At 43.0% G+C, this 20,173-nt stretch overlaps 1 protein-coding gene across 4 annotated transcripts in view; it reads right to left on the bottom strand.

Annotated features, from left to right (window-relative positions):
• KLHL29 (kelch like family member 29) overlaps positions 1–20,173 on the bottom strand; it is a 1,044,731-nt gene that overhangs the window by 101,580 nt on the left and 922,978 nt on the right. For all 4 annotated transcript variants that reach the window (XM_069236009.1, XM_069236012.1, XM_069236010.1 and 1 more), the window contains one exon: positions 7,543–7,741. In XM_069236009.1, the coding sequence (XP_069092110.1) occupies positions 7,543–7,741 (199 nt within the window). The remainder of the gene's footprint in view (positions 1–7,542; positions 7,742–20,173) is intronic.

Raw genomic sequence — 20,173 nt, 5'->3', positions numbered from 1 at the left:
CACAAGCACACAAGGTGCAGATCCATCACAGACATCGCCTGATGACAGGATCCGAAGGGCTTGAACCTGGTCTTACGGGAAGTCATCCTTGATACACCAGGAGTGAAAGCTCTCAAACATCTTCCAACAAAAGTTTAAAAAAGGCCAGTCAAAAAGTGACTGAGGGGTAGCTCTTCTCCAATCAGCGCTGGCTGGTGCCGAAAGAAAAGAAATGATGTCAGCGCGCCAGGGTGGTGCCTATATAGGACCTGCAACATGATATCCAGCTCACACAATGCCGACTACGGACGGGGTGCTGACCGACACCACCTAAAGGCACGCAGAGGTACTGCTCAAAAAAAATCTCTGGATCCAGACTGACTCCGGGGGAACTTCTAAAGTAAGGAATCTGCAACTAGAAGTCTCTATCAGATATATTAATTTATTCTCCTTTTTCTGTTACATTCATTTAGGAATCTCATCTGTTTTATTTCTTAACTTTAATGTTGTTTTGATGCTGGTACAAAATGCTACATGCATCTATTCTGAGGGAAACTTGATGTTTAAGCCACAGTTAGCAGGAGTAATCTCGGAATGGCTCACAAATTGCTTATCACAGATTTCTGTTGATGCTATATAAAAGTCAGTATGCATAAATAAAGCAACATTGAGACTTCTGCTCGCCTCATCTTGTTTCCAGAATTTGACTTTTACATGTATGCTGATGGAATGTAATCAGAGTGCAGTGTATGTTGGTTGTCTGGGAATGGCTCAAAGGTAAGTAAGATAAGACTGAAGTAATGGCTATGATAGTAGTACAATCCTCTAAAGACTCCCTTTCTGATATAGTGCTCTAGGCAAATGCCATAATCTGGGGCAGCTGATCAAAACTCAAGGTGTGCATGCTGACATAGCAGTATGTCCATTAAGACGTCATTGGGTTATTTTTTTAGTTAAAACTTACATTATAATCTACTCTGCCTTACTCCTCTGGATGGATTTTGGCTGTTATTGACTTAGTTAATTCTAGGCCAGACTATGGGAATGATCTCAACCCTGGTTTGCAAAAAGACTGGTTTCTTCACCTATGTGGCTACTCATTGGAATAATAAAGCACTGAAGTTCAACTCCACCACATTCATTTTAAAAACAATTCACTTGATGCTGGTGTCTTCCCTATTAACCTTCAAGTCTATATGTTTATATCAACCACTCTCTATGGGAACTCCCCATAGTTCATCAAAAATACATCTAAGTATTACAGTTTCTCACACTCCTTGACTCTTACACTTTCTCACTTCAAGTGGAAACCGGGGACTGACTTTGCTGTTTTTCAGTCATGATGCCCCAGTTCTGGACAGTTTATCTGCATTACTTGCAAATATTTTAAAATGTGAATATTCCCCTCCTGCGAGATTAAGCCCTCTTCTTTTAACAGCAAAAACTGCAGTAGGCATCTTTTAGATCAATGAAATATGTGGCTATGTATGAAACAACCAAAAATACCTAATAGTAAAGATTGTGAAACATGCTCTAATGATTGTGATTGGGTTCCCACTCAGATGCTTATAAGTTCATCCATCCTTGATTCGTGCACCATGGGCAAATCCCTTCAACATTTTGACCACTGGATGATTGCTTAATATTTTAAGATAAACATCACAGAAATGAAGATTCTTGCATGTGCAACTGAAGCAATCATCACCATTGAGTAAAATTAACCCTCAGAAATTAGGGTCTGCTCTTTAATAACCTGAAGTGAGGAACCTGTGGGTGATTGTGGACTCCAAACTATCCTTCATACCTTCAGTAAATAAAGTGGACAATCAATGCTTCCAAATGCTTAGATATCTTTAACAAAATTTCGCCACCTTAGGGCACAAACTTACCCAAAAGGTTGAAGTTTCCATAACATTAGTACTGTGCTGCATTGAGAATGGTAATCAGCTCTGCCTTCAAGCAACCATCTTCCCACTACGGAAGCTACAGCAAATTCAAAATGTAACCACCGGACAGCTGCTCAAACTACTAATCTGTGCTCACGCCAGAAATTGACACTTTTTTCTCTAATGTCTCCCTCTGGCCAAAACCCTCTTCCCTATAGCAATGTGTATGGCTCACTGAGTACTTACTCCATGGGTCTCGATTACTCTTCCATCAACATACATTCCAGATTAACGACTGTTCAACCATTAAAAGAAACTTAAGTAGGTGGATTTGCCTTCTCTAGCTAAACAGTAAAAGTATGGAATTCAATGCCTTCTAAGAAATATTGACAATAATCTCTAGTTTCAGAAAGCATCAAAGACATGATTCTTCACCTCAGTGTAAACTCTAGGTGCTTAATGCGATTTACAAAACCTAGCAAGTAGATAAATGCAGTTGCACCTATTTTGTCAATCTCTGCAACAGCTCATGTGTACCAGTAGTACTGCACACTACACTAGGTGTGTAGTATGCCTTTGACGTTCATGCTCCTCTGTTGGCATCTATCTAGGTCCTACCACATCCAACACCCTCCCAATCACAAGCTCTATAATGGGCGCCTATGAACAGATAAAATCATGAACACTTTGCAGTCTCAACATGGGTATGAAGCATTGTACAAATACTCACCACAATATATTAAGCAGGTATAGAGAAAAGCCGGCCTGTAGGACTGCAAAATTAACATACAGCATTTGTTAGACCTGACAGCCTTAGGGTGGTCACCCCTAACTTTTTGCCTGCCTCCCTCCACTTTTGAGATACTGTTTTGGCTGGTTTTTAGACCCTGCACACTTTACCACTGCTAACCAGTGCTAAAGTGCATATGCTCTCTCCCTTTAAACATGGTTACATTGGATCACACCCACCTGGGCTATTTAATTTACTTATAACTCCCTAGTAGAGTGCACTATATGTGCCCTGGGCCTGTAGATTAAAACCTACTAGTGGGCCTGTAGCACTTATTGTGCCACCCACTTCAGTAGCCCCTTAACCTTGTCTAAGGCCTGCCGTTGCAAGGCCTGTGTGTGCAGTTTCACTGCCAATTCGACTTGGCATTTAAAAGTACTTGCCAAGCCCAAAACCCCCCTTTTTCTACATATAAGTCACCCCTAAGGTGTGCCCTAGGTAACCCCTGGAGCAGGGTGCTGCGTAGGTAAAAGGCAGGACATGTACCTGTGTAGTTTAAATGTCCTGGTAGTGTAAAACTCCTAAATTCGTTTTTACACTACTGTGAGGCCTGCTCCCTTCATAGGCTTACATTGGGGTTGCCCTCATACATTGTTTGAGTGGTAGCAGCTGATCTGAAAGGAGTAGGAAGGTCATATTTAGTATGGCCAGAATGGTAATACAAAATCCTGCTGACTGGTAAAGTTGGATTTAATATTACTATTTTATAAATGCCACTTTTAGAAAGTGAGCATTTCTCTGCACTTAAATCTTTTTATGCCTTACAATCCACGCCTGGCTGGGTTTCGTTGACAGCTCCTTGTGCATTCACTCAGACACACCCCAAACACAGGATACTCAGCCTCACTTGCACACATCTGCATTTTGAATGGGTCTTCCTGGGCTGGGAGGGTGAAGGGCCTGCTCTCACACAAAGAACTGCCACACACCCTACTGGTACCCTGGCAGACAGGATTGAACTGAAAGGGAACCTGGTGCACTTCTAAGCCACTCTTTGAAGTCTCCCCCACTTCAAAGGCACATTTGGGTATAAAAGCAGGGCCTCTGCTCTACCACCTCGGACACTTCCTGGAGAAGAAACCTGAACCAGAACCTGCACCCTGACAAAAACTGCCTGGCTGCCTAAAGTGCCCACCTGACTGCTTTCTGAAGCGGAATGCTGTCTTGCTGTTGCCCTGCTGTCTTGCTACTCTCTTGCCTTGCTGCAGAAGTGCTCTCCAAGGGCTTGGATAGAGCTTGCCTCCTGTTCCCAGAAGTCTCAGGACCAAAAAGACTTCTCTCCTGCAGCTGAAATCCCAGTGCAGTGAAAATTCGACGCACTGCATGCCAATAACGATGCACAGCCTCCTCGTGGTGAAAAATTCACCGCACACCGGGTCCGGAAAGACGCAGCCTGACTTCGCAACAGAAGACCGACGCAGGGACTGCGATGCGACCGGAACTTCAACGCACAGCCCTACTGGATCGACGCAATCTGACTCAGAACGACAACGCCCGACTTCCTGAGAGGAATCGACGCAGCGCCTGGCATGTGGAAGAAAATTCCACGCATCGCCTACCGGAATCGATGCAGCTGCTGCGACTTCGCTCCGCAAGCCCAGGATTCCACGCATCATCCCGGGGCATCTGAAAACTCCGCAACCCGAAGAGGATCCAAGTCTGCGCACCGAAAATCGATGCAACGTCTTCCCTGCGTGGAAAATAACGACGCAAGGCCATGTGAGAAGGGGCAAAACCGACGCACACTCACCATTTTCCACGCATCTCCTCCTCTGCAGTCCCTTGCGAGGATTTTTCAACGCAAACCAGGTACTTTGCCCTGCAAGAGACACTTGCTGTTTCGCGGATAACTTAAGACATTTTTTTTTATTGCTTTTACAGTAAACTTTTAACTCTAAAGACACTTGATATCACTCTCAGTGATATCCCTACATTTGCTATTTAATCTTTAATCATTTTGACCTGAATTTATTCACATAAATATTATATATTTTTCTAAACACTGGGTGGAGTATTTTTGTGGTGTTATATTGTGGTATTGTATGATTTATTGCACAAATACTTTAAACATTGCCTTCTAAGTTAAGCCTGACTGATCAGTGCCAAGCTACCAGAGGGTGGGCACAGGATAATTTGGACTGTGTGTGACTTACCCTGACTAGAGTGAGGGTCCTTGCTTGGACAGGGGACTGCCAACCAAAGACACCATTTCTAACAGCATTGAAGAGGGATTCACCAAATTGCATAAGCGATATTTAGTAAAATTGTGCAAAAAAAGATGACTGCACAGCTTCCATGCTATGTAACATACATAATGCACTGAAAGGAAGCACAATATATCTTTTTGTGATTTCTCTGAGTGGGTATATAAAATGTATAGCACAAAAGGCAGCATGCAGTGACAGGCAAGCAGGCGACATTAAAGAATTAGGAATATTGTTTTGAGAGACACCACTTCGTGGCATCTTGACATCACAGCATGTGTAATGAGGAACAGGCTTTTGGTGGCAACTCACATAGTGAGGGCGCTTTGGACACTAATATAAGCAAATAATAAGGTTTCTTTGGCCCCCAGTTGGGTAGTGACAGCGATACAATCAGGGAGATGGGGCCCTTACACCATCAGGCCCCAGTGTCATGCATCTGCTGCACCTATGCATGCTTTTTGCCATCCCATCCACCTACATGAGTCACTAAAAATAAATCCAAGTTAGCATCTTTGTCTTGCAACCCTGGCATAGCTAAATGTAGAAGCACTAATAGCTGATGTTCTCTTTTGGACCCTGTCAGACGCCTTTAATTTGCAGGACCTCTACATTCTACAACATGTTGTCTCAAACATAACTGTAAAACTTGGGTGAAATGCAATGTTTTGTGACTTAATGAAGAAGAGCTCCTAACAATTTTGGTTCAAACGGCCTTTCATAATTTCAGTAGAAATATACGAAATAAAAATATACAAACCCTCTTTTTTCATTTCTGAGACAAATTCATCAGTTGGCAAGCAATTTCAAAATGTGTTGTTCCGATAGGAGAATTTTATTTGTACAATGTTTCTATAATTAATGCATTTGATAGAAAAGCAAAATTCAAAGTAAAGGACGTACAGGTTGTTTTAGAGTTCGATGGTAACCAAATTCTCCGAATCGGGTAGAAATATGGTGCAGGAATCTCAGTCGGTTTCGTATTTAGCAAATTTCGTAAAATGACGCAGTTACAGTTTGAATTAGTCATTTTTATTTCTGAACAGAAAAATTGCAGTTTTCAAAACCATTGACAAACCTTTTTTAAAGTGATGAGCTTGAAAAATGCACGTGAAATCAGTTTCAATGTAATTCTTACTTACAGTAAATGCAGAATGCAAGAAAAGTGTTAGCGGTGCTAGGGTGTCTAAGCACCAATATTTCAGTCTCGTTCACATCCAAAAAGTACCCGAACAGCAGTTTCTTTTTTTTACATACGTGAATAATTTAGTAACATTCATCAAGGTCAAATGTTATATTTTATTCATAAACACCGGCGCACATTCTGAGGTAATTCCCGCCATTCTTCTTAAACTCCAAATCACAGTCATACACTAAGTTTTTGCACAAATGTATCGAGACATCAACAAACTTTATTCTGCAAAGTCAGGAGGCTAGAGCATTGGACAGGTGAAATAAATGTTTCAGATGGTGCAACGTTACCTCAGCTGAAATGTGCTACTAACCCACTTTAGCAAATGCTTCACTGGTAGCCCGTTTCCTAGCATTAGCAAAGTGAATAATTTTATAGACTTCTATTGTGTTTCAGAGAAGAAACACATGGCTTACTTTGTTAAAAGCACTTACAATTTAATCACTTCTTCTATAATCGACCTACATTAAAAAAAAAACTTCAAGTAGTGTCACCTGATTTTCAAAGTATATTTTTCTCTTCTTGTATCCAGTATATTTGTACTGCGGGCAATATTTTCATACATTGGAGACATAGGATGTTCAAGGACTAACCGGTCTGCTACATGGGTCTGGGCGCATCTTCAGGGTACAGGATTTGATTTTCAGAATGTGGACCTAGCATTTTATCTTCCAAGGTCTGTGCGTGAATAACTACTCCAGATTTTTCTTTGCATTCTGGTACTTGTAGTCCTGGATGTATAACTTAATAAAAGTTACAGGTACTAGAGAGTCAAGAAAAAAAAAAATCTGCTCCCTGGATCAACTAGTCACGCATGTACCAGGGAATATGCGCGCTCTTTCGCAAGTTCATAAACAAGTGCCCGTAGAGTTTGGCAGTGCTTGAAATGGAAAAAATTAAGTGCAGGTACTCTGTGCCAGAGTCCCTGCTTGTTTCTGAGAAGTGTCGGGACTCTACAATTAAAAGTTTTACATTTTTCTTGAGATGTGATGGTACTCTCCCTCTCAAAGTAAAAAAGTGCCGGTACTCAGTACCGGACAGTACCGGCCCATTTAAAGCACTGGAGATTGGTCAATATGAACATTATTATTCGCTTCACAATGTACTTCAGCAGCAAAAGTTCTATGTTCATCATGAAATAATCTTTAAAACCCAGCTGCTCACCATTTTAGCACCTTATAAATGTTGGGAAGAAGCGAGGTTTTCATATAAAAGAGGAGTGATCATAAACAAAAGGGAATGGATATGGAGCTCGCAACGATTGTATTTTGAGTTAAATATTCATACTGATGTGTGAATAAATGCACCTAGAATACGATCGTGACCTTCTTCCTCATGTGTAAAAAAACTAATGAAACTATTTTTCTGATATATTTAATCAAAGACAAAATTTACGTTTTATTTCATGGCAATATATCTAGTGTCACAAACAGCACAAAACAAAATGTCCACCCGTGGGCAGGGCTATGTGAAATGTCAGTTTCCACCTACCTGCCGACAACCTTGGCCGCGTTCTTGGCGTCTGCATCTCCTGCCGGGCGTGGGGGAGCATGTGGTATCGCTTCGCCTCATTGACGAGATCTCGGCAGGCCTCTGATGACTTTATCAACTCCTCGTTGTCCACAACGTTTAATAGGTAACTGGGATGGATGAAGGGGAGGCGGACCACTGCCAGCAACTCGGCGGCATGCTGCAAATAAGAGGGCACACCGTCACTTCGTGACCCTGGCCTGGTTTTACCCTTTAATTTCTTCTACCAGTGCTCTCAGTCTCTTACTATGCAATTTATTGGCCCGCACAGGGACGACCCGGATTGAAAATAGCGCTATATACAGTCAATATACCGGCAACAAATAACAAGTATATTGTGCGGCCCAGCTTCGGATAGGGTGACCACCTGGCATTGAGGCAAATTCTGGACAGGACTATAAAAAATTCAGGACAAAGGGTCAAAATTCAGGACAAAGGGTCAAAATTCAGGACAAAAATTCAAGAACAAACGTCAGTTTTACAGACACACGCAAGAGAGGCCATGCCTCACTATGTTGTCAGTGCATTTATTTACTCTTTTTTAACATAGCACTATTTATTCACTGTGGTCTTTTTGTGATTGCCTCCTGGTATGCTACATTCAGGTGTCGCATTACGTCCTTGTTCAGTAGTAAATTAATGCCCTTCAGTACTGCGGCAAGGCCATCACCCCTACCCAAATCTACCCGATCTTTCCTGAAGAGAAAGTAACAGCAAAATTTTGATTATGTTTCTGAACATTTTAAAACCCCTGGCAAACAGTTTGGGAAACATTAAGCTAATTAACCTTATACTAGTTTAAACAAATTGAACAAAAACATCTGGCTTACCCCAACCGCCCATGGACTTTCAACTTAACGAGGCAGGGCAGATGGTGTGGGCGACAGTCTCACACCTAATGTCAGGATGTGATGTACCCATAACTTGTCTGTGGTCTCACAACACTAGAGTGTATGTCTGGGACTCTACATTTATCTCAGAAATGGGAGCCCGGACTACCAACCAAAGATAATAAAAGAGGAGGATGAGCCAGTCTACTCTGCAATCTATGCCACTGCACCACTCTACACTACTGCTCTCTCTGCTACTCCATTGTATGCCACTCTACTCCACTGCACTCTATGCCACTCTACTCTGTCCCATGCCACTCCATGCCACTGCACTCTAAACCACTGTAATCTACGCTAACGCACTCTAAACAACTGCACTGTACCCCACTGCACTATACTTTGCACCACGGGGCTCTACACCACTGCTCCTATGCCACTCTACTCCACTCCACACAACTATGCCACTAACTTTAAGCCATGCTGAACAGCAGCTACTCTGGTGTACAACATTGCTAAGGGCTAAAACACATTAGCAAGGCCAATAACTCTTTCGTAGATGAGATCTATTGGCTTTGCCAATGTTTGTTAGTACTATGAGGTACCGAGGTACCTGAAAGAACTGTGAAAAATACAATTACATCATAATAAAGACTGCTACAAAATGCGCAAACACATTTCGGTTAAATAAAAAAAAAGTGCTTTTCAAATACAGATTTGAATAATATACAGTTTATACCTAGTACTAAAAAATGTTATAACACTCCATTAAAACCACACACCCCACAGCTCACTTTGGAACACCATTACAATACCTCTCTAAAAGAAATATCTTTGCCACCAGAAAACTTCAAGTGACTCCTTTTAGTAAAGTCAATGGAGGTTTTCAAGCCCCTTTGTATTTGCAGATTTACCAGTTGGGCACATTTGCATGTCTTTAGGGAAGGAGACTCCCTGGCAAGAAGGTCTGATTCTTATCTGTCTGCCCCTCCCTCAGAGCACAGGAGACTCCCTGCCTTTCACTGCAGCTAGGGAAACTGATCTGCCCGTAATTTCGCCCTGCCTCCCTTGTCCTTTAGGTGAAAGGCTAAAATTACGGACAAATGCTGTCCGTGAAGACTTTCATCACGGACAACGGATGGCAGGGCGAAATTACGGACAGTCCGTGAAATTTACGGACGGGTGGTCACCCTAGCTTCGGATGCACTTAAGATTGTCACGTAACAGAGATTCCTTTGTAGACGAAGTTGTGCTTTTTATTTCTTTCCGGTAGCAATTGGTAATTGTTTTACAGAGTTTGTAAACATTTTACAGAAGCTCTTTTCCAGCTTACCAGTTAGAACTATAAACATTAGGTAAAAGCTACAAACACATGACTAAATGTGCCACAAAAGAGGAGGCTTAATGGAATCTAATTACAAAAGTAACACAATCTGATAATATTTGCCAACTCAAACCCAAACACCGTTCAAGTTTAAATTTCAGAGCAGACGCTATTTTGACCCTTTTTAGTGTCATATGAACTAGAAATTCAGCATTAGAAGAGCTCACGCTAGTTTTGAGTTTGGGCCCTCATTAGAACTTCGCCAGAATTAGACCAGGGGTGGGTCGGTAGCCATCAGGGCCCTGTATTCCTTGACTCTGGACAGTATCCCCGCACCTAATTACGGATATTACAATTTATTGTTACATGATACTACCACTTTCAATTTAAAGTGAATTAGTTTCATGAGTATGTAATGTTGTGTTTACCAACAAGGATTTGAATCCATTGCATCTAATTCATGATGGAGGGTGATGGCTAGTGTGCTGGACCCAAGATATCCATCCATAGAAAAGGTGGCCCTGTCAGAAAGCTTATGCCCAAAACCTCATTCCCAGCCTTGGCCCAATTCAGAACAATGTGCTTCCCTCATTAAAACATGCAATTCCTTGAGTCACTGCTGGATGGATTTACCCCAACCTTCACCTTCAACACAACTAGCTTAGCATCACCATATGAATCCTCAAAATGACCCCTGATGCCAGCCAGTGGCTATATATATAAGCTGAAGATTGGTGAAGGCTGATCTCAGACGTACTCCACACTCAAGTGCTATTTCCTTAAAGGAACATCGCTTTACTTTTGCCATAGCTTTACCATGAACATTTGCCCTGTATGCAGATCTCCAATGTTATAAAAAATTTAACTTTTACCCAACTTTAGGTAAAGTATTACCCTGTTAATAGATGAATAAAGGTTGGAACTGTCTAGTAAGAACTAACATTTTCACTCGGCTGGTTTAGTGAAATGACCTGCACAGCCTTTCAATGCAGACTCCAGCCACTGCAGTAAAGAATGGAAGAGCAATCTACAGACGTAAGATCTGTATTATCACCCCAGACATAAGACATCAGCACTGGTAACCTTGTGTATAGAGCTCATGACATTGATGCTGGTAGGCTAAGCAGTTTTAACAAATAGCCCAACACACATTACTCACATCCAAAAGGGACAACCCAGGAGCAAAGCATCAAAAACTATGTAGTCAACATGGTTGTCTACTTTGATCTCCTAGATTCAGATTGGTGAAGTCTGGCGGTAGAAACGTTGTGATGAGTTGTCCAAAATTGTGAAACCCATTCCCCTTGGCATGAAGAGACAAAGTCTTCATTTCTAAAAAAACGTAATGAAAATGTATTGCTTCCAGAGAAACTGTGCTTAGGCTGAGTCAGGATTTAACGGAATAGGAAACATTGTGTTGTGTGATGTGTCATATCTTCTAGTTGGCACATGCTCTGAAAGAGCCTCTGGATTGCCTTCAGCATAGGGTTAAAAAATACACAACATAAAATAACACAAAACAATTTGCAGTTTAGATATCAAACTCTGTTGCAAGGACATTGATCCACCTAACTTCAGAATCAGACTGTACTTCTTCTGTAGTACCTCATAGTCCCTCATTCCTTTCTAATGTTGTATTTAGTCACTTAGTAAGGAAAATGCCCACCCCTCCTTTTCATCGCAAAGAACACTTTTGTTCTGCAAGGCACAAAAATCAGGTTTGCGTCTCCTTTTTTCTTCCTAGGAAAGTGCAGTGCATACTAACTATGGAATTAGAGGAGCAGGCTCTGTCACTTCATTCAGTTTGAATCACAGTTCTATTATAACCCACTCATTTCAGTTCACAGGCTGATGGCTCCTCTCCGAGGCTAATAATAGCATAAATATTTAACTATCTCTCACACCAGCCTCATCATTAAGCTAGTGTCACATTTCACTGACACTCCTTTTCCAAAACAGCCATTTTCTCAGCGATGCCTATCAGTTTTTCTTTCTAATCACAAGAGTGACTTCAACTGCACATGAAGTTTAATTGTTTCTATTGATGGAAAACATCATTATGAGGAGGGCACACTGTGCCCTCTGTCTTTTGAGAGAATTGTAGATTACATAGCCAGACAGGCACAAGCTTTTCAAGACCATTTCAGTTAATAATGCTTTTAGTAATAACATAAGTATATAAACATATATCATCGGGGCGGGGGGGGGGTCAGTTCCACATGTCTTTATAATGAGAGCTGAACAAAGGTAGACCTGCTGTGACATGCCAGAGATGGTGATCGGTGTAACTCATGGGAGCCTGAGCACAAAGCCAGCCTGTGCGCACAATCTGACATACTGCCAGTATCTTTGAGAAGTCTGCATTGTGAGACCTACATCTGCTGTCTACAAAGAAGAGATTCTAACCTTGGAAAAAGCTGATTTAAATTGCAAAGTTACCATTTCAGCAGCAGAGGGTTACTCTGTACCTGATCAGTCAGTCCCAGTGACAACCATACAGTAATGGGTGCCTGACCACGATAAATCTTTTCTTTGCTAGTAATGCACCACATTGCCCACCCAACTGAAGCTTCAAAGCACTAGACAGTTTGAAAACTACAATGACATATGTCATAGGTTAACAAACACAAGATCATAAACAGACATTAATTACAGTTCAGTACATTTGCATTCCCTTTCTCTAATGTTTTACCTGTACTGGACTCTAAAGTGTGTATTACTGCTCATTTCTTTAGTGTGTCCGAATAATTGACAAAGGCCTTTCACACGTGTATAGTGACAACTTGTAAAATGAGCGCAGTATTGTGCAAGTGAGTCTGAACTACACATATAGATGTACTTAAAGGTGGATATATTACTGTGTTTCTGGAAAGTTGGCACATCCCCGATTCCAGCATTGAACCCCTAAGAAAAGCATACAAGTATAAGTGCAATTCATTTATCCTGCACTATGGTGGTCTGTGTTGTGAATGCGGCTCTACCTCTGTGCACATACAGTGAGTCCTACAAGGCTATTGCTAAGCACTGAATAAGTTAGTGCAAGTGCTTTCTTCTACAAACTCCTTGGTGAAAGGTCCAATTTACCAACAATTTGAAAGGTATTTGTAACTTTAAAGAAAGCCTATTATTTAAAAATAACTTAGAAACAGCAAGTTATTAAATTACCAAAGCATGACAATACTACTCTGTCAACTGGATCGGAATCACTATGCAAAAGTCACCATGCCACGTCTATGTTTTAGCGTGTCTTTATGTAAATGGCCTTCTTAGCAATGTATCTCAATTTCTCCCATCGCCATCCGTTGAATAAAAAAAACTGAAATAAGGATTCTTCCTTATCATTTTTTCTTACTTGGTGACCAGAGGCATTCTCTTTAGAGCTTTAAGTTATATAATTGTGTACTATCATAACAAGACCGGTCTCGCTTCTTATAGTGCAGTTAATTCAATGCAATTTTGATTCCCAAAATACGTAGTCAAAGTTTGCTAGGTAAAGCTGAACTAATATTTTTTATTTTTTTATTTATAAGATTACTCAGTTGGAAAACCTTTAATACATTCTAGGCAACATGGAGGTCACTTGTTTCAATCCTTAAGAGTGGCGGCCATCACGCCCACATCCGCATCCACTGTACTCTCTGGAGTGTAGAAGATGTTCAAGTCGACTCCACCCTCTCAGGTTGGGATAATCTTATGGTGCACACACCAGAGTGTTTCTCTCGCCAAGTCCCCACCTCGGACAGAGGGTGAAGAACGTCCCCAGTAGCTGAGGATTTTTTTTTATGAATATCAATGTGTGCCTAGTGCGCTAATGTACTCATTGTGTAATTAAAATGTGCCAGGACCACATTCAGCTCCAAAAGATTTCAGTGAGTGTGGTGCCCAAGGGCACAGCTCTGTAAAGGAGCGGTGTCAGAAAAAATGGAAAACTCACCCCTTTCCCGTGGTGCCTCTGGGATCCACCCATTAAAAAAACCTTAGCAATTATTTGCAAATGGAGACTAACCTCCCTGTCTAGGGCCTGGCTCCCTTACTACCCAGGGCCATGACTGTCTTTCTTTCCAACTGGGACACTAGACATTAGGGTAAATAGTTTGTTTGGAAAGGGGCTGGTGGGACGGTCACTCCTGACTTTTGGCTCCACTCTCATATTCTGATGATTATGGTAGTCCTGCCCTGCTAGAGTCGGAATTTACCCCAATTTGGTCGCCTCAGGGTTTCAGAATCACTAGACACAAAGCAAACAAATATTTCCCTGCTCACCCTCCCACCTCTCTAGCCGGATTATTCATTTTGCTCATATTGGCGGCCGACGAGAATTTACTCCAAACAGCATACCAGAGGGGAGAGAAAACACTACTACATATAGCAGAAAAACATTGCAGTGCTGACTGACAGTTATATTACAATAAGTGATGGGTATTACATGTATTGTATTTTGCCTGTGTATTGACTCCCTTGTTGTCTTTTCCACAGCCCTATTCTCCCCCTACCTTGTGTCTGTGAGCGCCGGGGCCTCAGACTTGGTTTAGAATGTTGAGGAGGTTGTTGCAGTTGGAGTGTGTTGTTGCAGCACCTGTGTGGAGATGTGACAGAAGCATCAATGAATTATGTTGTGCTCCTTACCACTGGTTTATGCCATTACTAGAATGATATTTTTTAAGCTGGCGGGTGCCAGCCCTTCCTGGTGTCATGCTGCATCCTCCTCAGCCTATGGCAATGACAGTCTTTATACCTCCCTTGGAGGGGACACATATTGATAGACATCCCTCGCTCTTCGGGATGGCCAAAATTCCCTTTTATACTGTTAATTTAAGTGAATGCGAAACTGTGGACAATATTGCCATTTCAAAATGTGCCTGCCCCAAACTGGATATACAAAAGAATGCTGACAAAGCACCACGCAAAACAAGAATTCCTCATTTCAGGTACGGAGGAAATTAAGGAACGAGGAACTCTTGTGTCACCTTCCATTGTCAGGACCCAGTCATTTTAATTAACTTAAGTATAAATATATTAAATTATTTACAATGGCTGACCCCTGATGGTGCTCTTCATAGAAATGTTCTAGTAGGGAAGATTAAGTGTGCCACCTGTCTGCCAGAAGGACCCTGAAGATAGGAGCTGCGCACACACTTTCATGCTGGTATACGTGTATGAAGAGCACTGTCAAGTAGCTGGCCAATGTATTTGCCGTAATTACCATTGAGGTAAATGCATTGACGAGCTGGTCACAGTGGTTTAAAAAGCAGCTATGCTTTTTTCCTACTCATTAACCATTAAATCACCTCAATTCTGCTTCGCGGGTGGGTAAAAGAAACTCCTGCATTGCACTTTCTGCTCAGGAGTTTCACACACCTCTTTTCCTTCTGCCAACCCTAAGGTGGCACCAAACTGCACCAGGGAAACTATTTATCTTGAAGGAAGTAGGGAAGCAGCCCCTGCTAGCAGTGGGTTGCACCTGCCAACCCCATGGTTATGGCAGTCTTTATGGTAGATTGGGGCACTCACACCCAGTCTGTTCACCCCAGTAATCCAGAAACCACTACTAAACACCTTGGAAAAATACAGGAATGAAGGTGGGATTGCACTCCCGTGGCATCAGGGTTCATACCCAAAACCCACTTTTGGAAAGTTTTTTCTGTACCAGGGTACAATGGGTATTTACTCCAATCTGACCTACTGTTGACTCTTTACCCATCCCAGACTTAGCTGAATCAAAATGAGATGATGTGAGGATGGTCGTACCGCAGTGGACACTGCCACCTATAAGTAGAAAATAAGAATGCAGTGTTTGTAATTGAGATTTGGCCAGTGGCATGTTTAGAGTTTGTAAGGCTAAAGTCTCCGGGCACCCTAGCAATCTTACCAACAGCAGGCACATCCCAGAGCTTTTTTCACAGAAATGTAAGGGTAATCTTATTTTTAACCCTAGTTTGATGATTGCATGAGATTCTAGCTAAGAAAAGATAGTGGGATCTGAACATGTCACAACATCATGGACTAACCAAGCTGAGTGCGTACTTAAGAAAGCCTGCTGGTTCACCACCGAACTCCAAGAATCAAAGCGCACCCGTAGACGCTTAGAGAAAAAATGGAGGAACAGCCAAACCAGCAAAGACCTCGCCTCCTTCAGAGGTGCAACTGCCACCCACCACAAAAACATCAAGAACACAAGGAAGGATGCACTCCGCGATCTCATCAACTCCTCCAAACACAACTCTAAGGAACTCTTCTCAGTCATCAATAAGTTCACAAATCCCCCCTCCGAAGCCACCAGCGTCCCCCATCACAAGACCTCTGGGACAAACTTGCCACCTTTTTCCACTGCAAGATCCAGGACATCTATGACAGCTTCCTCCCGGAAAAATCTGGCACCGAAACCTGTGACCAACCCACCCCCCAGAACCCACCCAGATAATGCACAGCTGGTCCACACTCACCATGGAGGAAACAGTCAGCATCATCAACAGCACCCACTCTGGAGCCACCACAGACCCCTGCCCACACCACATATACATCAGAGCCAGCACATACATCTCCCCGAGCTTCAAAACATGATGAACTGCTCCATCAACACTGGTACCTTCCCCAAGGACTGGAAACACGCCAAAATACGCCCTCTCCTGAAGAAACCCTCGGCTGACAAATCAGAACTAAATAATTTCTGGCCCATCTTGCTGCTACCCTACCCTGCCAAAGCACTGGAGAAAGCAATCAACGCACAACTATGGAATTTCATCGAGGTGAACAACTCCCTGGGCAGCTCCCAGTCCGGTTTCCGCAGCAACCACAGCATGGAGACAGCCCTCCTGGTAGCCACTGATGACATCTGATCACTCCTAGACTGCAGCCACAACACAGCGCTCATACTCCTGACCTCTCATCAGCCTTCAACACGGTTTCCCACAACACTGTACGCACCAGACTCCACAACATAGGCATCCCCGGAAGAGCACTGGAATGGGCCCACTCCTTCCTCTCCGGGAGGACTCAGAGGGTCAGACTCCCGCCCTTCACATCCAGACCCACAGGAGTCAACTGTGGAGTCCCTCAAGGATCCGCATTGAGTCCCACATTGTTCAACATATACATGGCCCCTCTCGCAGACATAATCAGAAGCCACGGAATGAACATCGTGTCATATGCCGATGACACACAACTCATCATTTCTCTCACCAAAGACCCGGACATGACCCAAAAGGAACTTCCACTCAGAAATGGAAGCCGTCGCCACCTGGATGAGAGAAAGCCGCCTCAAGCTCAACTCCAACAATACTGAGCTCATCATCTTAGGAAACGCCACCACAACTTGGGACGACTCCTGGTTGCACACATCCCTCAGTGCCCCCACCGCACCGAATGGGCACGCCTGCAACCTAGGCATCATCCTTGACTCCTCCCTATCCATGACCCGCCAGGTAAACTCAGTCACCTTCTCCTGGTGGCACACACACCGCAAACTTCAGAAAATCGTAAGACGGATTCCAGCATGACAGTCACCCACACATGAGTCACAAGCAAGCTCGACAATGGCAACACCCTCTACGCTGGCACCTCAACTAGAAACATCAAAAAACTACAACTAATGCAGAACGCCACCGCCAGACTCATCCTGGACCTCCCATGCCGAGAACATATCTCCCGACACCTGCTGCCTCCTGGTCGAAAAACAAATCACCTTCAAGCTACTCACCCACATGTAGAAGGCCATACACAATGCAGGATCAGCCTACCTGAACCATGTCTCCTTCCACACCCCTGTCAGATCCCTCCGCTCCACACGGCTGGCCCTGGCCACCATCCGTAAAACCACCACCGGAGGACGATCCTTCACCTACATCGCAGCAAAGAGCTGGAACAACCTCCCCCTACACCTCAGACAAAGCCCTCAAAATGTGGCTCTTGAGATGAGGCCCCTCCCCATCCTCCAGCGCCTTGAGACCCTCACTGGTGATACAAAAAATGATTGATTGAGTGCTCTTGCTGTGGGAGATCTTTGAGCACAAATGTTTTACGACAGCAGAAGCTCTCACAATATGGTGGGTAGCTAACCCAGGGTCAGGGAATACAGTGTCTCTAACCGACCCCGGGGCGACTAATCAATTATCAACTGGTGTCTAAATAACCCTCTAGGATCGAAGATAAAATTCTTGATCAACGAGCTCTGCTTGAGGCGATCCATATTAATATGCAGATCTTGAATTTTTAGAGACATTTGTCTTACTGAGAAAAACTGCTAATTTTCAACAAACTGACAATGGCTCTAATTACTGCTTAACTTGTGTTTCATCTTTTGGTAACTAGTTTTCACTTTCCTAAGTGTATCTGTTGTCTAGTTAAAAAAAATCATGTTTAATAAATCTTTGGTTTCGAATTCATTGTTTTTTTTTTTTTAACTGTTCACTCTACCACTGGGTGAATTCCTGTTTCCTCACATGTTTATCTCTTTCATTGGTTAGGTGTTTTATTTTTACTCCCTAGGGAAAAGTGACAGCAAGTCCCTACATAAAATATGTTCTTCTAACATATTTCTTGAATAGACTGAAAAGTAGTCAAATTATTTATGAAATGGGGGCCACATAGTTTTAAGTATCTGCAGATAAATCATTGGCAACAATACTTGCCATAGCCAATATGACATGTCACAGTGACCTCAATTGCCTGAATCCACTAAAGATGCTGGGATCATACAATATTTGCTTTTCATACTTGGAGCAGCACTGTGTGATCTATGGGTGTCTCCCTGAACAGTCAGCTCATTACTGCTCATACAAAAAGAAACTTCATGAGACCTTGTCTATATTGGTTGGTGTTTAGGGAAGAGTTGAGTGTCTTTTAGAGATTAAGGTATAGCACGGAGCACTATTGCAGAATGAATAAGGCCACGAGCTGTGCTAGAGGCCCTCTTCCTATGCTGGATGAAGCTGGTTTGTTATTATAAAGATGGAGATTCTATTGGTTCATTCACCTTGGGCTCAAACAGCAGTTAAACACAATGCCCAGGTTTTGTACATTAGCAACTGAATTTAGTGAGGTCCCTAATGTTTCAGACAAGTAGTTTAATATGAAAAGCAGCACAAGAGAATAATTTATTAACTACTGTAATTTAGCGAACTTCAGATGTCTTGCACGCTTTCAGAGATCTTTCAGTCTTGTGAGATGGCCCAGCTTGCCACTGACATCTGCTGTGATGAGCACGAATTTGGCTCTCAACAGGTCCATTTTACGCTTCCATCCTTTTGCAGTCAGAAAATTGAGACCAATAAGGAGGGCATGTTGCAGAGAACAAAAAGAGTTACTTTTGGAAATGGGGTCTATAGTTGGCAGAGGTATACACCCTTGTCCAAGTATGCACCACAATCCTAGTCAGGGTAAGTCACAACATAATTATCCTGTGCCCAGCCACTGGTAGCCTGGCTTTGAGCAGTCAGTCTTAACTTAGAAGGCAATGTGTAAAGTATTTGTGCAATAAGCCATACAGTAACAGAGTGAAAACACCATAAAAATACACCACACATATTTAGAAAAATAGATACTATTTATCTGAATAAGATAAGGTTGAAACAACGAAAATCAAATGTACACAAGCAGAGCTATGATTTTTTAAAGATTAAATCCCACTAACACGCTTAAAAACACAATAGCTCCAACTGTCATTGACGGGGTCGTTCCAAATATTCTGACACCATAGATGCCAGTCACGGAGTCGAAAGTACCTCCAGGTACAGTACCTTTTGAGAACGAAGAAATTAAGATGTCACACTGAGTCAGGGAGATGAGGCCTTGATGGGCCGGTGCGGCACCGGTCCCTTATGGCATCCAGGGAGAAGAGGCTTCAGTTCCACACAGCAAGGCAGGTGGAGGTGAGGCATCTATTATGTCTGGTTGCAGGGGGAGCTGGTGCAGCGATGAGTCAGTCCCTTGTGACCCGGCGGGTTTAATGGATCCAGTTGGTCAAGACGTGGTGTGTCGACTTTGAGGCGTTGCAATGACCCTGCTGGATGTTAAGGGTGTTGCGGGAATGCTGGACTTGCGTTGCAGGCCGTGGTCATTACGTGCAGCGATGCAGAGCGGGAGCAGGCTGCGGCATCGGTGCTGGCATCACTGAGGTCGTTCCTGGCGTTGCTGAAGTCAGAAAACTAGCTAAAAGCTAGTGGGTGAAGTATTTGCTGTCCCTGAGACTTCACAACAGGAGGCACGCTCAATCCAAGCCCTTAGAGAGTACTTCTGGGGAAGGCAGAGTCCTTCCAGCAAAGTCAGAGGCCAGCAGGACAACAGTCCTTCTCAGCAAAGCAGTCCAGATGTGTCCTTTGGGCAGGCAGGCAGCTCCTCTGACAGAGTTCAAGTGTAGATCCAGAAGTGTCTGATTTGGTGGGGTCAAGACCCAGTTTATATACCCAAAAATGCCTTTGAAGTGGGGGAAACCTCAAAGAATGGT

The sequence above is a fragment of the Pleurodeles waltl genome, chromosome 5 (assembly GCF_031143425.1).
Source record: "Pleurodeles waltl isolate 20211129_DDA chromosome 5, aPleWal1.hap1.20221129, whole genome shotgun sequence".
Lineage (NCBI taxonomy): Eukaryota > Metazoa > Chordata > Amphibia > Caudata > Salamandridae > Pleurodeles > Pleurodeles waltl.
The sequence above is the reverse complement of the archived record's forward strand: the minus strand, read 5'-3'. Positions and strand labels throughout refer to the sequence as shown.